Source organism: Protopterus annectens, chromosome 6.part0 (genome assembly GCF_019279795.1).
Source record: "Protopterus annectens isolate FY-2018-M chromosome 6.part0, PAN1.0, whole genome shotgun sequence".
Classification (NCBI taxonomy): domain Eukaryota; kingdom Metazoa; phylum Chordata; order Ceratodontiformes; family Protopteridae; genus Protopterus; species Protopterus annectens.
The window spans coordinates 1,970,383,864-1,970,405,873 of NC_056737.1; the positions used below are offsets into that span (position 1 = coordinate 1,970,383,864).

The window sequence follows — 22,010 nt, forward strand, 5'->3', positions numbered from 1 at the left end:
TGTTTATATATAACTTTTGTAGCCTCACTTTTAAGGTCGTAATTATCCAGACACGCCTTTTGAAGTTCAGTATTGTGATAGGAATTTTGATGCTAGCTATTTTTTATTGCTGCCCATGATTGATTCAGTTGTTGGTGTTTGCAGGGTTTCCATTATAGTTATTTTTGTTGTCTGCAGACAAAATTCCCTCAGAGGTTACCCATTTTATGTAAATGTCTTGCTCTAATAAACACAGCGGTACTTATGTGGCATTGAAGTCTGTTGCCACTGTGAATTGAGATTATAAGAATGTGGTCAGTAAATTTCAAATTTTAAGAGTTTTTAAAATAGCTGTCATATGTTAAGTCATCACAATGTGTTGCATGTACCTGCTAATGACCAGTTAGGCAATCCAGAGTACATAGTTTGAAAGTAGGATGTGCTGATTGCTCATAGTAAACAAATGATGTTGGCCCTTTTTAACCTTAAGTAGTTGTACTATTTATCTGTGAAGTGTGGGCGTTAAGTAGAAATTAATGAGTTTTTTTAAACATGAAATTATTTTTAATGTTTGTGTTTTTAAAGGCAGTCGAATGGCTAAGTGAATTACTGGATGCACTTTTGAAGACTCACGTCCGCCTTGGAGATGATGTATCAGAAGTCAAAATCTTGTTGGAAAAACATAAAAAATTTGTAGATGTTGCACAGGTATCTTGACACCGTTACCCTTTAGTATACAGACCTAAAATAAGACCAGTAATATGTTTTCATGCAAGTTTATATTTCACTCTATGTATTTTACAGTATGACCTCACTTGCATGTTTTAAGACCACCTTTGTAAAACACTTCTCTTTTTGACAGTGTATTAATGTATTGTAAATTAACTAGTTAAATTGCATCTTTCTTTTCAAACGGAGGGCTATAGTTTAATGTATTGTAAATTAACTAACTGTATCTCTCTGTTTGAAAAGGCACTTATATTTTTTTAACTCTGCTGTTTCTCGTAGATGTGGCAAACCCTTCTGTACTCACAGCAGCTTTTGTAAGGATATGATAGCAGTAGAATGTCACAGTTCACAGCCATTAGCATATCCTGACTTCAACTTCTAGCATTACCTTTAAGGATTCATTATCACCCCAGCAATGCTGTAGTGCAGTGGTGCACAACATTCGGCCTCGGGGCCAAATCCGGCCCTCAACGCAACACCATCCGACCCCCAAAGAGTAACGCCTTACTCCAGTCACGCAAACTTTCCAGCATGTGCTTACTTACCTAATTGACTGAGTTGCACACACCTCTAATTTTAGCTGCAGAAGTGACTATTCTTTGTTGTTTATAACTTGTAGTCTGTAAACAGTAGTAACTTTCTGCAAGAGTTTGTAATAAGTCAAGGCTGCAAGCCAGAATAAAGTTAAAAGCAAAGTTGATGTAGAAAACAGGCAATTTCATGACTGCTGTCTTAAGTAAAACTGCCTGTCACCTGTACCTATTGACTCGTAATGACTTACTGTGTTTTGAGGTGTCCCGCAGATGCGTTAAGAATTTGTGTAGTGGCCCTCCCCATAAAATGATTGTGTACCACTGCTGTAGTGTAATTATAAAGGGAGCACATTGAATGGTCAATAAGTAGAGCTCTAAAATTGAAACATTGCATGTAACTTTGGGAACCTTTCTTGTGTGATTTATTTATTTTGTTTATCCTCTGCAACAGAGTTCAGCATTTTTATCTGAAGTACCTAATTTTGAAGAGTCTCTGGTTTTATCTGGGTACTGTGTCCTCTAACTCTGTTGTTTTTTTGAAATAGCTCTTCTTGAGAAGCCTATTGCTTAGCTAGCTTCTGATTTTTTTCATCAGTTCATCTAATTAGCTAGTTAAGGAGTCTTCAATGTTTCTATTTTTTTGTTATTTGATTGTATGTATTCCTTTAGTGTTTTACTTAAGCACCTATGAGTACATTTGATTTATTTTTCCTCTAAATTTTTGGAAGTCCTGTCCTGCATCAAAGCTGAAATTTGAAGAGCTATTTTTCTGAAAAACTGAAACGTTCTTCTTAATGAGAGTTTTCTCTTCTCTCTTGTGGTTGATGATCTGTTAGTTTCCCCAAATTTCTTATTTGCTGGAATCCAGACAGTGTAATTACTAGACAGTAACTAAATTGTATCCAGTTACTAGCTATTTTTACAGTTGCAGTTTTAATTTGGAGAGCTGTAATTAAAGGACCAGTTAGAGTTCCGGGACTCTGCTTCTCAAAGAGGTTATGGACCTTCTGCAGCCTAAAGAGAGAAAGACAAACATTTTTTGTTTTCCTTATACTGAAAGATTCAGGAGGAGTCTTTCTTATTTTGGACCTCGGTGACTCCATTGTGCACATTTGGTATCTCATATTCTGAATGGTGATTCTCCAGGGTTTACAGCTTTGGCAGTGTATACATGCCAGATGATTTTAGGAGGTTTCTTTGATTTACTATAGGAGGTCATAGCTTTTGGTACAACTTTTTACCTTTTGAACTATGTGTTGTGTCCAAGGTGAGTACCAGGATGCTTGCTATGGTGGAGGATACTTTACAGGAGTAAGGACTGTTCATATTCACATACCTGGCCTCATTAAGTTTCATTCTGATAGTGGCCCTAGCATGAGAGCAGGCATACTTCCAATGTTGCCTGCCCTAGGGGAATAACCATAAATTGGTTGAAGTTCTTCCTGGTTCCAGCACAGAGGACATCCTTCATTTGTGTGGAGCTGGAAGCTTTCTATTCTCAGTCATTCCAGTCCATGTATAGGCTCAGGAAGTGTTAGCTCCTGCAACATGGCTGAGGATATAGGCATGAGTCAAAAACTTGGACATGTGCCTCTTGGACCTCATGGCAGCCACCTTCATTCTTGTCTTCACCCATCTGCAGATGCAGGTGCTTTATGGATAGTGAGTTGTCATCAGATGCAGTCATCATGCCTTCATGAATTTTCTGGCTTTGTCTGTGTACATTTGAATTAATATGCAATGAGATACATTTAATCATTTTTTCTAAATATCAGAAAACACAACCATGTGGTGAGCAAGCCCCCAACATCCCCTGATCTGGTTTATGCCACCACTGCAATTACACAACAGTGTACAAAAGTGAAAAAAAGTGCACAATGGATATGCCCAAAGAATGAGACTTTTGTGAACAGTAGGAATCTTAATCCATTTTTGACAACCATAACAAAGAAAGACGATAAAAAAACTCCTGCTGAAACTGTACTTCAGCAGGTTAAGGATAGATGATTTTCTGATACAGTTGCATCACTGTCTCTGATCATTAGCTTAATGGATTGCCCCCCACTAGTTTTAATGTGGGGTTACCTTTTCTTTTATCCAAACTGTTTGCATTTTCTGACAACAGCAGCTTCACTAATATGTGAGAGAGCCCCCTTGGTCGGTATTTAAATGCAGGAAAAAGTGGGCTTCACATCCACCTGCTTGAGCTAAGAGAGGGTCCTTGCTCTTCAAAATCTGAGAAGGTAGGCTGGACCTCATTATATTTCATTCATGCAACTAGGCAGTTGTGTATCTGTAGACAAAGAGTAGGGAATAAGCTCATGCTCCTTGTGTGGAGAGGAGTTGGGCCATTGACTGCTGTCTTCCCCTCACAATCTTTCACATGTTCCTAGGTGTGTACTAGGCTAACAACCACAAAGGCCTTTTTAAGCCTAGCCATGCATCCCAAATCTCTGACAAGTTCTGGTATCCTTAAGTGTAAGCAAGGGGTTGGGAGGTGAAGCATTTACAAGCAGGGGCCTGGGAGATGAACCATTTACAGGTTGCCAGTGTGTCCATTAGAGACATAGGTGCCAAGCAAGGGAAGAACTTTCTGTTCCTCACCCAGTTGTCCAAGTTACACTTGAATTGGGCTAGGGAGGAACTCTGCTTCACATAGATAGGGAGCCTGTTCCAGAGAGGGGGTAGTCTCTGGAATTATGGGTAGTGAATACACTGGCAAACTCCCTCAGCCACAGTACCAGTCCTATTCTGAAGCTGAGACCAGAGAAGTCCTGTCTAGGTAAGGGCTTGTGGACGGGGAACATCCCTGAGGTCATTGTGTTAGCCTATCATGAGAATGCAGTCATTCCCTGGTTCTGCTGTATTAAGTAAGGTAAGGAACAGTTGATGGGCATGTTTTTTCTTCCATGGTGTTGAGGATTCGATTTTTCCCTCTGATTCTGTGTTTGTTTACAGAATTCAGAAAAGTGCCTTGTTTATTTTTTGATCGTAGGATCATTTTGATTTTTTTATTTATTGTTTAACTGTGCGAGTGGACTTGTATATGGGACCCTTTTTAGCCATGTCCCAGGCCATTCAAAAAAGACATAATTAACATACCTTGCAAACCCCAGTTGACGTAAGAGGTAAATGCACACAAAACACATTAAACGCTGTGAGAGAAAGGTAATTTAGCAGCCGGCGTAAATGCTGGTATGACCTGATGCAGCTCACTACAGCTGAGACATTATAGACAATATTAACAAAGGTACTTAATGTTTTTGATCAACTTTGAGGAAAAAACATTCATAAAGTAATGCAAACAAATGAAAAAGTAAAGATTTAAAGTATGGAAGTTTAACTGTATACAAACAGAATGGAAAAGACCTAGGCTGTAGTGAGAATTATTTGCATGCATATATTTTGGTAGAGGTTCATCTGATCTGACTTACACTGATTGAATTTCATAGGATCAACCCTGAAAAGAAGTGGGAGGTAGAGACAAATTAACTTACATGTCTGAAACAGTTGCATTTGCATTCTTGTCACAGATACAATTTTAGTTTCCTTTTGAATAATAAAGACGATGGTTGTTGCCTCGTGATGTCCGAGAAGGTTGTGATTTCAGGCTTTCAGGTTCCTTCCAGTACTAGAATCTAACCCAGGACATGCCAAGTTCTTCCCCAGGGTGATGCCTAGCTCCAACCCAGTTCATAGCTGCTCTCTTAAATACTTTGCTCCTGCCAGTTTCTCTGTAGACGTCTTGGAGATGGTTGAAGGAGTCAGAAAGATTTTCATCTGCCAGACTTATTCTGCAGGTGGAAGAGGTTTTCCATCTTAGCAGAGGCATGTCCTGTACTGCCTCAGTCTTTTAGTTTGCAGATTAACCTAACCTGCTGGAGCATTTATTTGAATTGTGATAGCTATTCCATAGTTAAGGTGCTTGTTTTCATCTTTTAAGCCTATTCAAACCCTACTGGGGAGAGCTGTGGCTCAACATGAAATTCACAAGAAGTTGCTTGGGGGGGGGCATCTTTGCTTTTGAAAAATCTTTCTCTTTCGTAGGGCCTGAATATCTTGGTTGACAGACTTTGCCTATCCTCCATTTAAGCTGACTTGATCAGTGCACCAGCATTGATGTCTTCAAAGACGCTGTTCTTGGGGGACATTGCCACTTCCTGTAGATTTTTGGTGGTCATTGCATTAGACTTTACTTGCTGGCGATTCAGTTTAAGCTTTCAAAATGATTGGGTGCTCCTCAAAAACAACCCACTTTTTCTCCTGAAAATGGTCTCAAATTGTCTTTAATTGGCCTCACTTCATGGTGCAGGGAGATGAAGCTCTTACTGTGACTCAAGAGACAATGATTTGATTAGCAGCTCTGATACTGGAAGAGCCAGGCAGGAAGGGGAAGAAATGAAGGGACATGGTCAACCTCACCTTTCCCCAATGAATGGGAGTGGTTCTCATAGACACACACACACACACACACACACACACACACACACACACACACACACACACTGCTTGCTGTGACCTCCCTGTTGGGAGAAGCAGGAACACCTGGGTGGAGCTCCCCTTGCTAAAATGAAGGGATGTCCGCTGTAGATAGTCCACTGCATGCACCTCTCCAGCACCTAACCAAGTGTTTGCAACTTAGGCTGGGGATGAAAGAAAGTCTAAATGAAGGACCCTTCTGGTTAATGCTTCCCCAGTGAAGGAGAACGAATGGCCCAGTTAACCTGGACAGGGCTGATAGCCTACACATAGCAGGAGTAAAAACTTGCAGAAACCCCCCCAACAAAAACTGTCTTTGATCAAGCCCATTCATCTCCTTGTTTTCCAAGAACAGAATCCAGTGGAGAAAGCACCCTTTATACTCTTGATATATATACCATCACATTAGGCCCTAGCTCAGAAGAGTGCATTGTCTTCTTTGCCCCAGGTAAAGATAGTCCATCTCTGACTGTACAAACCCTTTCTTAGCAGATTGCTTAACTGCATTATCTTTTACTTTCAAGTGGATAGGTACTGTTTAGCTGATGCTGTCAGAAGTGCTCTGTAAGTGTGTGTGGCTATTTCTAGTATGATGTTCATCGTGTTACACTGCTGCAGTCATTACACTTAGGTTATCCTGCCGTCAGGTGGTCCCGCAGTCGGCCTGAGTTCCAAAGTCTTGGTCCGGCGTCGGTTGCTGTCACTTCTTCCCTGACGTCAGTGCGCCAGGGGTATATAAGATGCTTCCGACGCCATTTTCTTCAGTCTTTCTTGCCACGTGGTCCCCAAAGCAGAAATGGTTCACAAGTGCCGGTCGGCCGACTCCTGACATTTTCGAAGTCTTCAATAAAGCTAAGTACCCCGTTGGGGAAACTTTTTTCTTGCCTCAGACTGATGTCAGAAAAAGTTAATAATTGTATTTCTTGTGGGAGGCAAATACCTCATAAGGACGTCCACTCTTACTGTATTCCATGCCTAGGCCCTGATCACAACATCACTAGTTGTCGGTTTTGTGCTAGATTTAACAAACGCACAATATAAAAGACGTTTTGATTTTGCTTTGCACTACTTTGGCCGAAGGTTCAATTATACGATGCCGTTGGATCAGCCGACGCCCTCAATACCGAAAAAACGCAAAGACAAGGAGAAAGACAGGCATCCGAGGTCCAAAACCGACGACAAAACCTCTTCTAGGTCAGTCGCCGGTTCTCAGTGAGGCACTTTCGCAGCCCCTGACACCCGCTACCTCAGAGCCACAAGCCGCTTCCGACTCCCACGTGGAGACATCTAGGCCTCTGGAAACTCAAGGTATTGGGCCTACGGAAACTAATCCTTCAGATTGGTCCGGAGCCGCTGAGCAGGCATCGGCTTCTGAGGGTGTTTTCAGACCTTCACAACTTACCATTAAAACAACAGCCAAGACAAAGGTACCATTAAAGACAAAGAAACAAGTACAGCATTCTCCTAGACAGTCCTCCATGCCTAAGAAACAGATGCTTTAAATGGCCGAAGACCTCATTACTCTAATCAGGGGTTCCCATCCCCCTCCTGAGAAAAGGCCTAGGCAGGATACAGACTATGACTCCTCTGATCAGGTTTCCTTTTCCTCTGATTCCTCTTCAGACCAGGGATACTCTCTACCCCCCCTATGAGAGGACTCTGATGCTGAAGAATCTATCCCTTCAGCCTCTCCTCCTGAGGATTATTCTTTTGGGGAAACTTTACATACCATGAGGGAGCATTTCCATTGGGAAAGCCAGGATTACTCAGAATCCAAGAAAAGGCTCAGGGATTTCCTCTTATTGCCTCAACACAGGCCCCTGGCTATTCCACCTGTGCTAGATATTGTGGATGATGTGTTCTCTGAATCCAGTTTATCTCCTGATTCTTTGCCCCCTGCTCCAGCCAAGCCAGATAGGTATTATAGAGTCCCTGACTCTCACAAGTTTCTTTACAAAAACCCTTCTGCTGATCCAGAAATTATTTCCCAGGGTCCAAAAGGGGTTAAGGCTTCCATTGCAAAAAATCCAGTACCCTCTGACAGAGATTCCAGAGCTTTGGATAGATGGGGGAAGAAGGTATACACTTTGCAACTTTAGCAGTAAGAGCTTTAAATTGCCAGTTTCACATGCTTAAGTACCAACAATATTTAATGGCTCAGTTAAAACAGAAAATGCTTGCAAGCACAGAAGCTTCTGATTGTAAAGAAATGCAGGATTTATTGCATGCAGTTGAACAGGTGGGAAAACATACTCTGCAATGTGGTTTTGATTCTTTAGAGGCCTCTTGTAGAGCCGCAGTTACAGGTTCTGTGATTCGAAGACATGCTTGGTTAAAAGAACAAAGTTTACCTGATCATGTTAAGGCAAAATTATTGGATGCTCCTTTACAGCATGATACTTTGTTTGGTGTTAAGGCAGAAGAGGTGTTAAAGAAAATGGAGGATAAAGCTAAATCTATGCAAACAGTCAAGGATTTCTTACAGGTACAGCCACCTCGGTTTAGCAGAAATTGGCCAACAAAGAATTGGTCCTTCCCAGTGTCAGACAGGCCACAGAGAGGCAGATACAGATGCCCAAGAGGCAGATCTCAACCCCAAGGTTCAAACAGACAATGACAGTAGGGCACGTCAACCCCAAAAGGTGGTGAGGACAAGTCTCAACCTTACAGGAAACGGTCACAATGACTTTCCCCAAGCACTTCCCTTTTGGAAGCCCCCTTAGGGGGAAAACTAGCACTTTTTTCTCAAAACTGGCAAACAATCACCCAAGACAAATGGGTCCTGAATATTGTCTCATGGTTACAGATTCCACTTTCATACTTTACCAAGGCTAAAAGGAATGCCAGACCTGCCCCAAAATCAATGGGCAGAGGCACAAAAACAAATTTCAGCCCTCATGGACATGAGAGCTATTCAAAAAGTACCACAACAGAAACCAGGACAAGGATTTTACTCAAGACTCTTCCTGGTCCCCAGAAAGGACAAGGCCTGGAGGCCCATACTAGACATTTCAATTCTGAATACTTACCTGGATATTCCGAAATTCAAAATGTTGACATTACAGCAGCTTCTACCCATGCTGGGCAAGAAGGCTTGGCTTTGTTACTCTGGACCTCAAAGAGGCATACCTGCGTGTCCCTATCAGACAAAATTGCAGAAGATACCTCAGATTCAAAGCTGGTACAATGCACTACCAATTCTCTGCACTGCCCTTTGGCTTATCTACTGTGCCCAGGGTCTTCACAAAGTGCCTGGCACCAGTAATTGCATTTCGCAGACAAAAAGGAATTCAAATATATCCATATCTGGACGACTGCCTCATTCAAGCAGAGACAAAGGACATTCTTCTACAGCATCTGGCATTTGTAAAAAGGTTGCTAATTTCTCTAGGGTACACAGTAAACGAAAAGAAGTCAAAACTAGTGCCCTCGCAACAGATTATATTCCTGGGTGCCATCTTAACTACAACGGCCCAGATGGCTTACCTCACGCCAGACAAACAAGTTCAACTAACTCAATATTTTCAATTGCTGGCAAGAAAGTCCCATCTCCCTGCAAGAAAAATTCTGCAGGCCCTGGAATTCATGGCATCCTGCATACTACTAATACCATATGCCAGACTGCATATGAGGAAATTACAATGGTACCTGAAAAGTGTTTGGACTCAACACTCTCACAGTTTAGAAGCAGTAATACCAATGATTCCCTGCCTACAACAGGAGTTTCGATGGTGGGCACAGGCATGTCACCTAAACACGGGTCAGCCTTTTACCCAACCCACAGCCAGGCAAACTCTAACAACATATGCTTCGGTTTACGCCTGGGGAGCACACATGGCAGGAAAATGCATTCAGGGCAAGTGGACCACAGACCAGATGCATCTTCACATCAATCAAAAAGAGATGTTGGCTGTTCAAAATGCCCTAACAGCTTTCAAGGACCTTCTACATCCAGGACAATTACTACTAAAGACAGACAACACCACAGTAATGTGGTACATAAACAAGCAAGGGGGCACTCATTCTTGTCCCCTATGTAGGTAAGCCATGACCTTGTGGAACACAGCTCTAACGTATCAAGTTCACCTGCAAGCCCAATTCCTGCCAGGAAAGAGAAATACTCTGGCAGACGATCTAAGCAGAAATATCATGGACCCTCACGAATGGAAATTGAATCCACAAATCTTCAGCATGGTAACGCAAAAGTGGGGACGCCCAGACATAGATCTTTTTGCCTCCCCACTGAATTGCCAACTACAAATATTCTGCACAAGGACTTACCACAAACAAGTATGGAAAGTGGAGGCTCTTCTGTTCAGCTGGAAAAACCTAAAAGTTTATGCCTTCCCGCCACTGCCTCTCCTTTCAAAGGTACTCCTAAAAGCCAGACAAGAAAAAACACAGATGATCCTGATTGCTCTAGACTGGCCACACCAGCACTGGTACTCTATCTTAAGGAACTTGGCTCAAGGCCCACCATGGATTTTGCCTCAAATTCCACACCTTCTGACTCAACAAAACAATCGGATCCTGCACGGTCAGCTCAAAACCCTAAACCTGGCTGCATGGCAGATACGTTAGTCAGAGACAACACCTCTCTCTAAAGCTGTTATGGATGTCATTTTGGAGGCCAGGAGGCCTAGCACCAGGAAAGCTTACTCAGAAAAATGGAAGAGATTCTGCGCCTGCAACCAGGCTCAAAGCCTTGACCCTCTTGTTCCAAACATTCCTCAGATTTTACAATACTTAACTGAGATGCTGGACAGAGGCCTATCCTTCTCCTCAATTAAGATCCACGCCTCTGCCATTTCAGCACATTACAACACGGATCCTCCTTTATTCTCTCATCCCTTGCTAAAGCAGTACCTCAGAGGTGCTAAAAACATAAGACTGCCCCGGAGAGCACCAACACCAACTTGGGACCTCAATTTCGTTTTGGAAAAACTGATCCTACCACCTTTTGAGCCAGCCAATACAGCCGATCTAAAATTTTATCATGGAAAACAGCTGTGCTCCTGGCAGTAACTTCAGCACGAAGAGTCTCAGAGCCACAGGCATTAATGGCAGTGGAACCTTTTATAATTTTTCATCAGGACAGGGTATCTTTAAGGACAAACCCTACCTTTATGCCAAAGGTGGTATCTAGTGTGGCTCTTAACCAAACCATCCATTTGCCAACTTTTTACCCAAACCCCCACAATAAAGGGGAGAAACTTCTGCATTCTTTGGACATACACAGGCAGCTACGCTTCTACTTGGACAAAACAAAGGCTTTCAGGAAAACTGAGCAACTGTTTGTAGCATATGCTGCAGGATCACAGGGCAATTCTATCTCAAAGCAGACTATATCCAAATGGATAGGACACTGTATTCGGTACTGCTACACACAGCATGGAAAATCAGTCCCAAATAACATTAGGCCACATTCCACCAGGGCAACAGCCACTTCAACAGCCTTTCTCAGAGGAGTACCTACCAAGGAAATTTTGGAGGCTGCAACTTGGAGTTCAGTGCACACCTTTACCAAGCATTACCACCTGCCTCTTTACTCTAAATCCAGAGCAGGATTTGCCACTGCAGTTCTGCAGGGCCTCATAGCCAATCCTAACTCTTTATAGACCAGCCACCCAACCTCAGCTTTGGGATTCTACCCAAGTGTAATGACTGCAGCAGTGTAACACGATCAACATAGTACAGTTTTGTACCTACCATAATTGTAGATGTTCGAGTGTTCACACTGCTGCAGTCCAGGTTACCCTCCCTCCATCCCCTCTGAACTAGCTGGACTTATCTATACCTTTCTATCCTATACAACCTTTCGGGTGTATTTGCTGGTAACTGAAGGTATTGTTTTTATTGTATATTTTTGATTAACAATATGTATTGCCTACATACTTGGGGGCACCTGACATCTGGGGCAAGAAAAACTGAAGAAAATGGCGTCGGATGCATCTTATATACCCCTGGCACACTGACTTCAGGGAAGAAGCGACAGCAACCGACGCCGGACCAAGACTTTGGAACTCAGGCCGACTGCGGGACCTCCTGATGGCAGGATAACCCAAGTGTAATGACTGCAGCAGTGTGAACACTCGAACATCTACATTTATGGTAGGTACAAAACTGTAATTTTTTCAAGAATACATTGATTTCTGTGGCTACTTAGTGACCAGCTTGAAGCTTTCCCAAGCATTATTGCTTGAACCATGATTCCAGTAGCTGAGCCTTCTTTGACATTTTGCTGCTTCTGAGCTCAGTGTTTTGAGAGTTTTAGCCTTCAGTGCACCTTCTACATCCCACAGAGTTTTCCCTTTTAAACTGTTTAGGGTACTTCTCAACAGTTAACCACTGCCAAGAGCTGTCAAACTCAGGTACATAAAATATGTGCTCACCATATCAGCTCATCAATGAAGGCCGTTTTCAGTTCATACTTATCTTTCATCAATTCCTCTGTTTTTTAATGGCCAAACAATCCATTATTAGCTGATGGATTTTCCTGTAAGCATAACATGTTTATAATACCTTTTTATGAGTTTCAGGTGTATTCTTTCAATGCCCAGGGTTGAATTAAAGACTATGAGAATGTGCTTTCCTAAGTTGGCAATTAATGTCATGATGTTCACAAGCGAGATGCATTTCCCTTTGTCTACTCCCACCCCCAAAACAGGGGGTTATGGACACACGAAAGTGACATTGTGACAGTTAACGACTGTAGATGTCCTTCTGGCAGTTCACTTAATATATGAAGAGTGCATATATGTTGCTTCTCTTGATGTTGTACATACGTTTCTTCTGCCAGTCATCCTCATTCTTACAGTGGATATAAAAAGTGTACACACCCCTGTTAAAATGCCAGGTTTTTGTGACCACAATAAATCATTTCAAATTTTTTTCCCACCTTTAATGTGACCTATAACCTGTACAATTCAATTGAATAACAAACAAATCTGTTAGGGGAAAAAATATCAAACAAAAAACGTACAATGTGCTGGTTTCATAAGTGTGCACACCCTTAAACTAATACTTTGTTGAAGCACCTTTTGATTTAATTACAGCATTCAGTCTTCTTGGGTATGAGTCTCTCAGCATGGCACATCTTGACTTGGCAGTATTTGCCCACTCTTCCTTGCAATAGCGCTCCAAATCTGTCAGATTGCGAGGGCATCTCTTGTGCACAGCCCTCTTCAGGTCACCCCACTGATTTTCTATTGGCTTTAGGTCTGGGCTCTGGCTGGGCCGTTCCAAAACGTAATTTTCTTCTGATGAAGCCATTCTTTTGTTGATTTGGATTTATGCTTGGGGTCATTATCGTGTTGAAAGGTGAAATTCCTCTTCATCTTCAGCTTTCTTGCAGATGCCTGAAGGTTTTGGGTCAAAAGTGACTGGTATTTGGAACTGTTCATAATTGCCTCCACCTTGACTAAAGCCCCAGTTCCAGCTGAAGAAAGGCAACTCCAAAGCATGATACTGCCACCATCATGCTTCACTTTAACATACCTTTTGGAATTGTGGCCCAAAAAGTCAGCCTTGGTCTCATCAGACTGTAACACATTATCCCACATGCTTTTGGGAGACTTGATGTATTGTTTTGCAAATTTTAGCCAGACCTGGACGTTTTTCTGTGCAAGAAAAAATTTCCCAACTTGCAACCCTACCCCATAGTCCAGACATATGGAGAATATGGGAGATTGTTTGGTACACAACCGGCACTTGTCAGAAATTCCTGCAGCTCCTTCAGTGTTGTTGTAGGTCTCTTGGCAGCCTCCCTGACCAGTTTTCGTCTTGTCTTTTCATTAGTTTTGGACAGATGTCCAGTTCTTTGCAACGTCACTGTTGTCCCATATTTTCTCCACTTTTTGTTTACTGTCTTCACTGTGTTCCATGATATATCCAATGCTGTGGAAATTTTTTTTGTACCTTTCTCCTGACTGATACCTTTCAACAGTGAGAGCCCTCTGATGCTTTGTAAGCTCTCTGTGAACCATGGCTTTTACAGTAGCAGGCAATTGAGTAAATGTCAGGAAAATCCTACTAGGACAGCTGAATATTATTTGGGGTTAATCAGAGTCTCTTTAATTGATGACAGGTTTGTACACAAGAAGACTGAATGCTGTAATTAAATCAAAAGGTACTTCAACAAAGTATTAGCTTAAGGGTGTGCACACTTCTGAAACTAGCTAATTGTATGTTTTTTTTTTATTTTTATATTTTTTCCCCTTAACAGATTTTTTTTTTCAATTGAATTGTACAGGTTATAGGTCACATTAAAGGTGGGAAATGTTTTGAAATGATTTATTGTAGTCTAATTTTTCATATCACAACAGCCTGGCATTGTAACTGGGGTGTGTACACTTTTTATATCCACTGTATATGTACTCCAGAATGAGGATTTGGCATTTACCTCAGTGTGTGACATATAAGGAAAGGCTGTGAACTGAAAAGCAAACTATGGGGATAATTTCATAATCTCCGAGATTCAGTAATGCCTACACTGAGTGTACAACGTTCTGAGTGAACAGACAGCATGGGTATAACTCACACCTTCTTCCTCCTCATTTTAGTTTTCCTACTGATTTTCTTGCACCTTTAAATATCAGCAAGGATTCATAAAGGTTACCACAAAGTGTAGACTATATGTATACTTAGTGTAATCTTTGAGTGACTAGAAAGCACAGAAAATGTGATAGGGATGTTCTGGAATACATATTGTGTACACTTAGTGTAGATGCTATTGAATCTGGGCCAGTGTTTAGAATGTATATATTATAAATGCATAATTAGGACATTATATACTGTTTAATTTGTCCTGAAAATATGTTTCTGCATTCACCATCTGTGGGACTTTACCTTTTTTCCCTCCTTACTTAGCATTCACCAATGGATTAAGTACACTAGGCATTACTTAATAAGATGAATGGTTTCAAACTTAACTAAATTTTCCTAGTGGTGCTGTAATGAAACGTAATAAGGTTGAAATGTGTCTGTAATGGAGATTGACTTATTGGACTACTTGCAAGTCACTGTACCTTCAATAGCCAGTGTGCTGGAATACTGTTATTTTCAGGGTAAAGTTGCATATCTCCCATATTGCCTTGACAGACAGATTTACAGATGGCTTTTTACATGTTTGCTTTTGCCGAATGATTTGTTTGAGTTTTAAGCATTTGATCATAGGATCATAGATTAGTACTAGGCTAACTGCCCTTGAGAGCCATTTTAAGCCTAGCCAATTATCCCTTGTGAGACTCAAACCCTGCACCTTGTGTTTGTAAGGCAAACACCTTAACCATTAGGCCACCCTCCCACCCTACCATTAGGCCACCCTCCCACCCAACCATTAGGCCACCCTCCCACCCATGTGTACATGTGATGTAGGAAGTTTTCCTTCTGTTGTTTATGCCATGCTTGGTATCCACCCTGGGGTAAATACATTAGAGGCTTCTTGCTAAGCTGCATGTTTCATAAATTAGCTTGATTTTGTAGGGTCTGTATCATGAAATCAACATTTAAAAATGTCGACTCACATTTGTTCGACACAAAAATGTCGAACTCCAACATGCTCGAATGGCCAAATCACTGATTTCTTTCCAACGGAAAGAAATCGGTTGGCCAAAAACCAACGTCACACAAAAACAAACATATTTAAGTGGGGGGCTTTGCCCCCCCCCCCCGTATTCCCCACCATAAACAAAAAGATTCACTGAGCTCACCACCAAAGGCAGTACGCATGGAAACCAAGTAAATGTAGAAAGCAAACCTGCTGCTGCCACCCAAGCTGAAGTAAAATGGTTGAGATTGTTAAAATCAGTTCCTTTATTAACAAAGTAAAACGTAATCCTGCTGGAAATCCATGGATTTGATAAAGGTTCAACAACAGAAAGCGCTTATCCAGACAGCAGCAGCAGGATTACATTTTACTTTGTTAATAAAGGAACTGATTTTAACAATTTCAACCATTTTACTTCAGCTTGGGTGGCAGCAGCAGGTTTGCTTTCTATATTCCCCACCATGGGGGGGTTGTACCCCCCCCCACACCCCCCCAACTAAATATTCTAACTCTGAGACCGCACTACAGTCAGAGAAAGGGCAGGTGTAACAAAACGGTCGACCAATTTCTTTCCCTCGGAAAGAAATTGGTGATTTGGCCGTTCTGGAAAGTTGGAGTTCAACATTTCCGTGTTGAACAAATGTGAGTCGACATATTCACATGTCGATTTTGTGATGTAGACCCGATTTTGTCAGGGACCCTTCCAGATGGATCTTTGACTGATTCGGCCTCTACATCGATCATAGTTTGGAGCCTTTTTTCTCAAAAGACCCTGCATCTAGATACTACCAAATTGATCTGTATAATTGATTGCTAATGTCTTAGCTTACAACAGAAGATGCTGCATATTTTGTAGTGAATTTGCTTTACATGGTTATTTTTAACTGTGTTCTTGCCTTTGAACTGAAGATTCTGCTTTATGTAGTCATCCGGTTGCTTTACATAGTAATCAACCAACAGCTGTTTAATGTGATGTAAAAGTACCGTATGTGTGTTACATACAGGATTAATGCTGATAGTTTATTCTGTGCTTTCTACCTAACCTGTAGCTATCTCACTTCTTTCTTTTTAGCCTACACTTAGGAACTCCCACCTGCAGTTCTGATACCAAAGCCAACATTATTGCCAGGAAAAGATCTCCCTGACATGACAGGAGTTTGTAAACCCACTCTGTATTCTGCAGTGCTCCTAGCTAGTGTCCACCATTGTGGCTGTAAATTTATAGAGTATTTAGATATCACTTTGAGATATGCAATTACATTTAGAGTATTTAGGTATTGATTTGAGATCTGCCATTAAATGTTGTGACCCAGGAAATGACTCATAACAAGTGGCCTTTCATCTGTACTAGTGGTAGAGCAGTTACCCCTTTTATATAGCAAACTTTTAATCTTAAAACTATTTTGGGACATTTACTCAGGAGTGATGCTCTCCCTGTATTAGTAGCTGCAGTCTAACATTGCACTGAGTACCATTTCACATATTAAACGTTGAGGCAAAACTTGTCTGTTGGTATCATTTAGCCTTAAGATAGACTGAATTTCTATCTAGTGGGCTTGCACACACTGATTCCAGCACTTGCTCCCTCATGCAGCACACTTTGCTCCCCTTCTGCCCCCAGGTGAGTTTACACTTATACACTGTGCCTAGACCTACTTTCCAGTTCTAATTCACTTCTACTAACTGAACAGCAAATCGCTTTCTTTCTCTTAGAAAAACTACATCATACAACGTTCAAAGGCCGTAAAAACTTATCTTTCTAACAACAAAGAAAAAATTACACAATGCCTTACACTACAAAATGTACACTAAGCACCCAAATAACTGATTGTCCTGCTCCTTACACCCTCTCTGTTAACCAAAAAGTCACTGTGATGATTTCGTCCACCAGCATTCTTCTAATTTTACCAAGTATTTTTAATAAGTCCCACACCAAATGCTGTCCCATATTATTACAGTTGTATGCACAGCTGTACCCTAAAGTATTTCTCATCAGAAAAATCCAGTGCCAAAAATATTCTCAAGTTTTCAGTAAAATTTTCATTAAATGTCTACACCACTGCCTGTCTTCTTCCTTATATCTATTCCATTGTGCAGACCATTGAACCTAACCCAAGCCCTATTAACAGTAATACCCACTCTGATAATACAGTAAAATGTTGCCATGTAATTATCAGAAGTGTATGCTGAATACGTGTCCATAAGCCTCACAAATTAGCCCTAACCAAAACCTGGCTCAAGCCACACATCCCTAGTGAAGAAATACTTCCACTGAGATATATTATTATACTTGACGGAACAAAAAAGAAAGGCAGGGAATCTGTATCTTGTATTCAGAGAAACTCATAGTAAATATTTGTCCAATAAAAATTGCTGTCTTTAATCCATCAGTATACTAGTAAATAAGTACAGAACCCTTAAAACTGCCTATGTCTGCCTACATCACAGCTTGAAAATAGTAAACGTAAACACCTTGGAAGACATCCTCTCCTGGATCTCGTCAAGCATCATGCTGTGATCGTAGGTGACATGAATATTACCTGATCCAACCATAAACTTTACTCTTTAACAGTCACTATACATCACTATCTGTGGGTTCACCAAAGTAATAACAGACACTACCAGAAAATTTAAAGAAAACACAGTGGACTGGTTACTAACAACTTTACTCAAAGTATACTCACCTCGAGCATAACCCAACATTTTTCATAATGGGACAACAAAAAAAGTTTAAAAACATGACTTACATTTGGTTCCACTGTAAATCTCTTTCAGTAAAGACCTTCATTATACTGCTTTAATAGAGTAAATGGCACATTCTAAAAGTCCTGCCTGTAAACAATGCAGTCCGTTTCTCTTCCCACACCATTCGTATACATACTAAATTCCATGACCCCTTTACACTGGAATAAAGTAAAAGCTACCATCAACCCCTAAATGACATCATATATCAAAGCTATAATGACAAACAGAAACAAGAGTTTGGAAGCAATTGAAGTTGTGCCCAAACCTACCATCCAGGCAAGCTATAATACACTTTGGAACAAAGTCAGATATATATGATATGAACTGCCTAACAATGTTATTGCCACACACTGCTCAACACTCATAACTACAACCCTAAACGTTACTTGGCAACCATAAATGAGTTACTAAATCTGTGCAAGAAAACTACTCCCAGTCCACTACCAAATGAAACTGAGACTGCCATTGTTACAGCCTTCAACAAACATTTCATTGACTCCGCATTCACTATCAGAAAGCACATCCCTACTAACAACCCCAGTAGTCATGCTGCCTGCCCTTATAGATGCTTCCACCTACAGTCAATCAGTGTGATACAAAGTAAAAAAGCTGTTACACAAACTAAAATACACCAAATTAGCACCTGCTCCCCTTCCACTAAAGTACCTCCAAATGGCCTCTGAGGCTATCACATACCTTGTTGCTATACTCTTAAACTGATCCCTCTCTGTAAACTGTTCCACAGCTTTGGAAGAAATCTTACAAGAAAAAAAAACATATACTGGAACCACAGGCACTCAGCAAACTAAACAAAAGAAAATTACGTTTAGTGCTTTCATCTTTAATAAACAGACTTCCTATCCTCCTTCATAAAGAGGTCACTTAGAACCAACTTACTAACTTCAGACCGATATCTATATTATCAGTCTTCTTCAAAATCATTGAGAAATGTGTTTAAAAGCAACTCTTATACCATCTCACACAAAAACAACTCATCTCCTACCCAACACAGCTTCTGGCCAGGTCATAGTATTGAAACTGTTCTGTATTATCCTTCTGAAATTATGTCAGCCATAGCGAAAACAATGGTCTTTACACTACTCCTATATTCCTTGACTTCTCAAAAGCCTTTGATATGGTATTTCACCATCTTCTTCCCCAAAGACTAGCAAACATTTACCATAGTGCTAATACCTTCTCCTAGTTCAACAACTACTTTGCCAGTCAATGTTAACCTGTAAAATGATCCTACTCTTACTCTGAATTCCAGCCTACCGATGCTACTGTCCCAGTAGGGTCCATACTTGGTCCACTTTTGTTTAGCATATTTATCTGTGACATGCACACCACCAAGAATGTAATTCCACCCTCCACCAGTATGTAGATGATACCATACTCATTTGCACTGCCGACTCCCTGAACCATCTTCAGATAGATACACAGGCAAACTTTCATCTCCTAAAACAATGGTTATCAGAATTGTTTACTACTTCTGAATCCCACCAGAATTATGCTTCCATTTGTCTCATGGGAAATCTTCATTTCATCAATGAATGCTACTCCATTTGAGCAGGTTACACATGCAAAACTCCTTGGAGTAATCATTGACCACAAACTAAAGTCTGACAAACTCATTCAGTGTGTTATCTCAAAAAATCCACTGAAAACCAGGCATGCTATAGAAATCCATAGCCTACATACTGAACAGGCTCAGTTGACCACCTCTAAAAATAAACTTGGAACAAACGGCTGACTGAAAACTGGAAATACAGGCACCAGAATAGTACTTAAAGGAAAATTCCCTTAAAAACGTTTTTAAAATCACTGCTTGTAGATTTAAAATTCAGACCTTTTATTTATACATAAAATGATGAGCGCTTTTGTCTTTTTATGTGAAAGACTTCATCAAACAATCAAATTGCACTCTTGTATAAAAGTATTTTAGACCGATAAAAATAACTTAATAAAATCTTGCGATTTTCAAGCCTCCTAGCAAGCTCCACCCAATTCATAAAACACTTTTACTTCATAGCAGTTTACAAAACTTGAACAGCATACTGTTGTGGGGTTAGCTTAGCAGTCAAAGTATCCACTCCACAAGCAAGAGGTGCAAAGTTCGACTCTCATCTGTGGCAAGCCACCAGGCTGCAGATGGCCAACCATGGCACCCAGCCCAGCATCACCCCATAAAAGTTAGCCTTTGTAAATATAAGTTCAAACTTAACATTGAATGTTGCTCCTCAATAAAGCCAACGTAAATGCATTTACTATCTCTGTTGAGCCCTTAGTTTTACTAAACAAGCTGTTGATACATTTTCGTTTAAACCTGGCTGGAGATCAGCATTCAAATAAAGTTGCCAGTACAGTTCACGCTTTTGAAGGGTTGAAGTCCAAGGTTCCCCTTTCATTCACACAATTTGTTCCAGTATGATGAATTTAAAACAATGGGTAGAGTTTTGCTGTACATGTTTAAACAATGCAGTTGTATTTTTCTGTTTTTAATGTCATAACTATGTTCATAGACTTTCTCCCTGACTCTTCTCTCCGTCTTACCAATGTAAAAGCATGTACATGCTGAACAAAGTGCACAGCATTGCAGTCAAAATGCCCCCTAATTGTGATTTTGTGGGTGGAGATAAAGCAATCCTTCTTAACAAGAATATGTTGACATTGAGGGCAATTCCCGCACTCGAACATTCCATGGTTGTTGATGTTAATAATTACCTTGGGTATACTCATCCCTTTTTTGAACATTGCCTTTAAATTCTTCCCCCTTTTATATATCACATGTGCCAACATTTTCGATTATCCCCTGCTCACTCCATAAGATGGGCCAATTTTTTACCAAAATCTCCTTTATCACCATACTGTTAGTTAAAAAAGTGGTAATAAACACACGCTTAAAAGTCTTCTGATTTTGGGTTGTAGTTGAAGTCTGGGTAGTAGTAGGCTCAGTCCCCTTACTCCTTTTCCCATTGTTGTGGCAGATAGCCTTCTCATTTTCTAAAATTGGATTGAATATCTTTTGTTCTCACTTATTCGTGACTTCATACATTAAGTTGTCAGTAAAGTAATTTAGGTACCCTTGTATTTTTAAATATGTCCTTCAGCCTCTGACATTCACCCCAAAAAGTTTCATCAACTTTCACCATTCTTGCGTCCTGAACAAATTGTCCCTTCACAAACTGTTAGAATATGTGGGCTTTCTATAAATTTCAGATACAAACATCTGATCTGATGTTGTCGATCTTCACTCAGTCCATGACAGTGGGTTCGGTTCCGAATCTCGGAACTTAGACGGCCGTTTACTTCAGCTCGCGTTCTCAAAACTCTCGAGCTAGGCTCTACCCATAATGCTCCTCACAGAGATCACCCCAGATCTCATTTGCCTCTTCGCAGACCAGAAGTGTTCATTCACTCTCTGGAGCCTTGGCTTAGTTTGCCAGTAATATCTGATTTTTTCACTCTTTATTTCTAAAGTTTCCCTTTTATAACTTTTTGTATTTCTACCCGCTCCTCTCTCTTCTTATTGTAGCTGGATTCTATCTGTCTCCCCTCTACCATTGATAGACTGTCAAGTACCATTGTTGGTACCCCCTTTCACCTTTGTTTTGTTACCTTTAAAGGTAGTCTATCATACCGTCACTGGTATTTTTCTTTCTATTTCCTATTTAAAAAAAAAAAAATCTTCCTTTATCTATATTTCTTTCTGTGTGACTGCTTGAACCTGTTATGATGGAACAACAAGAGAAACTTTCTCCTTCTAAACCCTCTAAGGGCACCTCTGGATTTAAAAGGTGTAAGAAATGTGAGGGCAAAATGTCCAATTTAGACTGCCACACCCTGTGTGTGTATTGCCTTGGAAAAATACACTTGCAAGAGAACTGTGCGATTTGTCACAGGTTTTCTACCCATACCTTAATGGAAAGAAAAAACAAATTGATATTAAAAGGACTACATAAAACTGGATTTGAAGAGGCCATTTCTGAGTCCAGAGA

General features: G+C 40.7%; 1 protein-coding gene across 1 annotated transcript in view; it reads left to right on the forward strand.

Annotated features, from left to right (window-relative positions):
- SESTD1 (SEC14 and spectrin domain containing 1) overlaps positions 1-22,010 on the forward strand; it is a 1,957,182-nt gene that overhangs the window by 1,627,567 nt on the left and 307,605 nt on the right. Inside the window, exon 18 of the mRNA XM_044075265.1 lies at positions 565-687. Coding sequence (XP_043931200.1) covers positions 565-687 — 123 coding nt within the window. The remainder of the gene's footprint in view (positions 1-564; positions 688-22,010) is intronic.